Below are 3,104 nucleotides of genomic sequence, written 5' to 3' on the forward strand. Positions count from 1 at the left end.
GTCAAAAAAAAAAAAAAAAAAAGAACTTAGAAGGGGAAGTTATTGGTATCCATTCAATATCTCCTAAAAGAAAGCTTTTGCAGAATATAGGGTATATAAAATCCTAGGAAACACACCAGCCTGGCTGCAGCGATCACTTCATGAATACTTCGGAGCATGAGGTCTTCCACTTGAATGAGCCACTTCTCCACAGCACCCCGTGCCGCAGACGTGGAAATCAGTGCAATCAGCTCTACTCGCTCACCTTCAGAGCTATACATGGCCTTAATGTCCAAATTGGGAAGGAACTCCAATTTGGCGATGCCCTCAAAGCACTTTTTTAAATGAGGCTGAACTCTAAGTGGATCTTTGGTCTCTGACAAAATCTCTAGCATTTCATCATTAGATAAGAAGAAAAAACTAGGGGGAAACATGCAAACACAAAAGTTTTAGTTATAATTCATCATACAACAGAAACTGCTTATAATTTTAGGATAACTGATCATCCACCATACCGAGGGAAGAAAAGACGTTTCTTTTCAAGGTATGCATTAAGCCCTTTCATAATTTTGTCCAAAAGATCATTGCAGTTCTGCAGTTTTTCCAATAAACCTGTTAATGAAGTAGCAACGAGAACCTAAAAGAAATATGTTCAGTCGGATCAGTGCATATATACTAGATGCAGTTATAAGACATAACTGTTAATTTATACTATATGTTTAAATGCCAAAAGCATACAGAAATTTTCATGAAATAGTTTTTTTAAAAAAACAAACAAACTTAAAGTTCAATAAATCATAAATATTCTTATCCAAGTACAAATAAGAAGTTGATTGCCATTCAAATTTTAAGATTTTCCTGTATTCTTTTAAATGATGTGTTGAACATCTGTTAGGCTGGTGTATGAATTAATTTTTACCTTTATAACTGTCACTCATAACATTATCAATTTTCAGCAGATCTTGTCAAGCTCCAACAGCCAAATTTGGTCTACTGCCCTATTTTTGTATGGCATGTAAACTAAGAATTGCTTCTACACACTTAAAAAGTTAGAAAAAATCAAAAGAAAAATATTATTTCTACACCCATTCATTTATTTATTGTCTCTGGCTGCATTTACACGACAGCAGCAGAGTCGGGTAGTTGTAAAGACTGTATATTTCACAAAAACGAAAATCTTTATTTATTATCTGGCCTTTTACAGGAAAAAATGATCAATCTACAGGAAATCATGTGTTATAAATGAAGAAACAAAATACTGCCATTGAATATATTCTGCCTCATAGCTACCCAATGGGCCAAAGCAGAACTGCTTCCTAGGATTTTCTATGCTGTAGTGTAGTGGTTACAAATTGGGCTGCTAATCTCATGGTCAGCAGTTCGAAACTACCAGATGTTCCGTGGGAGAAAGATGAAGCTTTCTACTCCTATAAAGATTTACTGCGTTGGAAACCCTGTACAGGGTCACTATGAGTCGGAATCGACTCCACGGCACACAACAACAACAACAAATCTTTATTGAAGCCAATCTTTCTCTCAAGAAGTGGCTGGTGGGTTCAAACTGCTCATCTTGCATTTAACAGCCCAACACTTAATTCACTACATATGCCAACAAGACACCATTTCTAATGTCAGGATGAAGGACAAAACTCTTAGAATTTTCATAAATTTCTGGGTCCTATTGACTCTCAATAAGTCTAGCATAGTTTGTCATCTTGCACTGGAACAAACTGCTATTTCTTCAGTTAAATGCTATATTTTAAAAGTCAGCTATATCTACAATGTGTACTGTGTATATGAAAAGTACATAGTCTCTCTTTAAACACTAGCGTCACACCAACAAGGTGCTATGTTCATCGGGAGATGCACACAGGAATTGAAATCACCTGAGGGAACAGCGGATACTTTTCTCACACCACTCAGGCATGCTGAAAGAAATGTCAGGTAGACCACCCACTCTCTCCCACGTTTTAACTCCCATCCTCACTTTTGGGTTTCCGAGGAGTGACTAATGGATTAGAACTGCCAACCTTGGGATTAGCGGTACAAAGAAGTAAAATTCTACAATGCACATTTGAAGTAAAATATTATTTTTATGTCATTTAAAAAATATGTACTTACTGAATTATCCAATTTGTATACAATGGTCAGATTTTACTTTTGTAAAAACACAAAATAAAGGCTGGTCTACTTTAAGAAAGGAAGTATAACATTGCACCTTTGGATCTTTCGCACAAAACTTCATGATATCCCTCCAGTGTCTATCTACTGTCTGAAACTGACGCCCTTCCTCTGGCATCTGTTGCATAATGTCCTCGGAACAAAAGATGGGCTCTAAGTACAGCCACTGAGCTTGCACTTTCAACCATTCATCAATTGTATCTTGTATGCGAATCAAACGATCCTCCCAGGCCTTAAAGAAAAGCACACTGTATTAAATTATAGTTATTAGTGAAAAGCTATAAACTATAACAAGGAAAGTATTTAAACTTAACTGCTAGTTTTAAATCAATGCGAAAAAGTTCAAGGTCATTTATGGATATCTCACGTAGGCTTAGAAAAACTGTAGGAATTATCAGGCTTTCCTAATTTATAAAAACCCACAGTTCGAGATATTCATACTGTGGTGGCTTGCATGGTGCTGTAGTGCTGGAAGCTATGCCACCAGTATTTTAAATACCAGCAGGGACATCCATGGTGGACAAGTTTCAGCTGAGCTTCTAGACAGACTAGGAAGGATGAATGATTCTGAAAATCTTAAAATAGCAGCAGAATGTTGTCAGATATAGTACAGGAAGATGAGCCTCTCAAGTTGGAAGACACTCAAAATATGAGTATGGGAAAGCTGTCTCCCTAAAACAGAGTTAAACATGATGATGTGAATGCAGTAAAGCTTTGTGGACCTTCATTTGCTAATGGGGGAAAAAAACTCAAAATGAAGAGAAATAACTGCAAATATCCATTTACAATTAGAACACAGAATTCATGAAATATGAATCTAGGGAAATTGGAAGTTGTAAAAAATGAAATGGAATGCATAAAGATCAATATTCTAGGCATGACTGAACTGAAATGGACAGATATTGGCCACTGTGAATCTGACAATCATATGGTTTACTATGCTG

General features: G+C 36.3%; 1 protein-coding gene across 1 annotated transcript in view; it reads right to left on the reverse strand.

Moving 5' to 3' along the window:
- DNAH12 (dynein, axonemal, heavy chain 12) overlaps nt 1-3,104 on the reverse strand; it is a 397,890-nt gene that overhangs the window by 313,629 nt on the left and 81,157 nt on the right. The window contains exons 17-19 of the mRNA XM_006862120.1: nt 2,198-2,392; nt 495-616; nt 117-399 (exon numbers count right to left, since the gene is read on the reverse strand). Of these exons, the coding sequence (XP_006862182.1) occupies nt 117-399; nt 495-616; nt 2,198-2,392 (600 nt within the window). The remainder of the gene's footprint in view (nt 1-116; nt 400-494; nt 617-2,197; nt 2,393-3,104) is intronic.

This window comes from Chrysochloris asiatica, unplaced genomic scaffold, assembly GCF_000296735.1.
Source record: "Chrysochloris asiatica unplaced genomic scaffold, ChrAsi1.0 scaffold00046, whole genome shotgun sequence".
NCBI lineage: Eukaryota > Metazoa > Chordata > Mammalia > Afrosoricida > Chrysochloridae > Chrysochloris > Chrysochloris asiatica.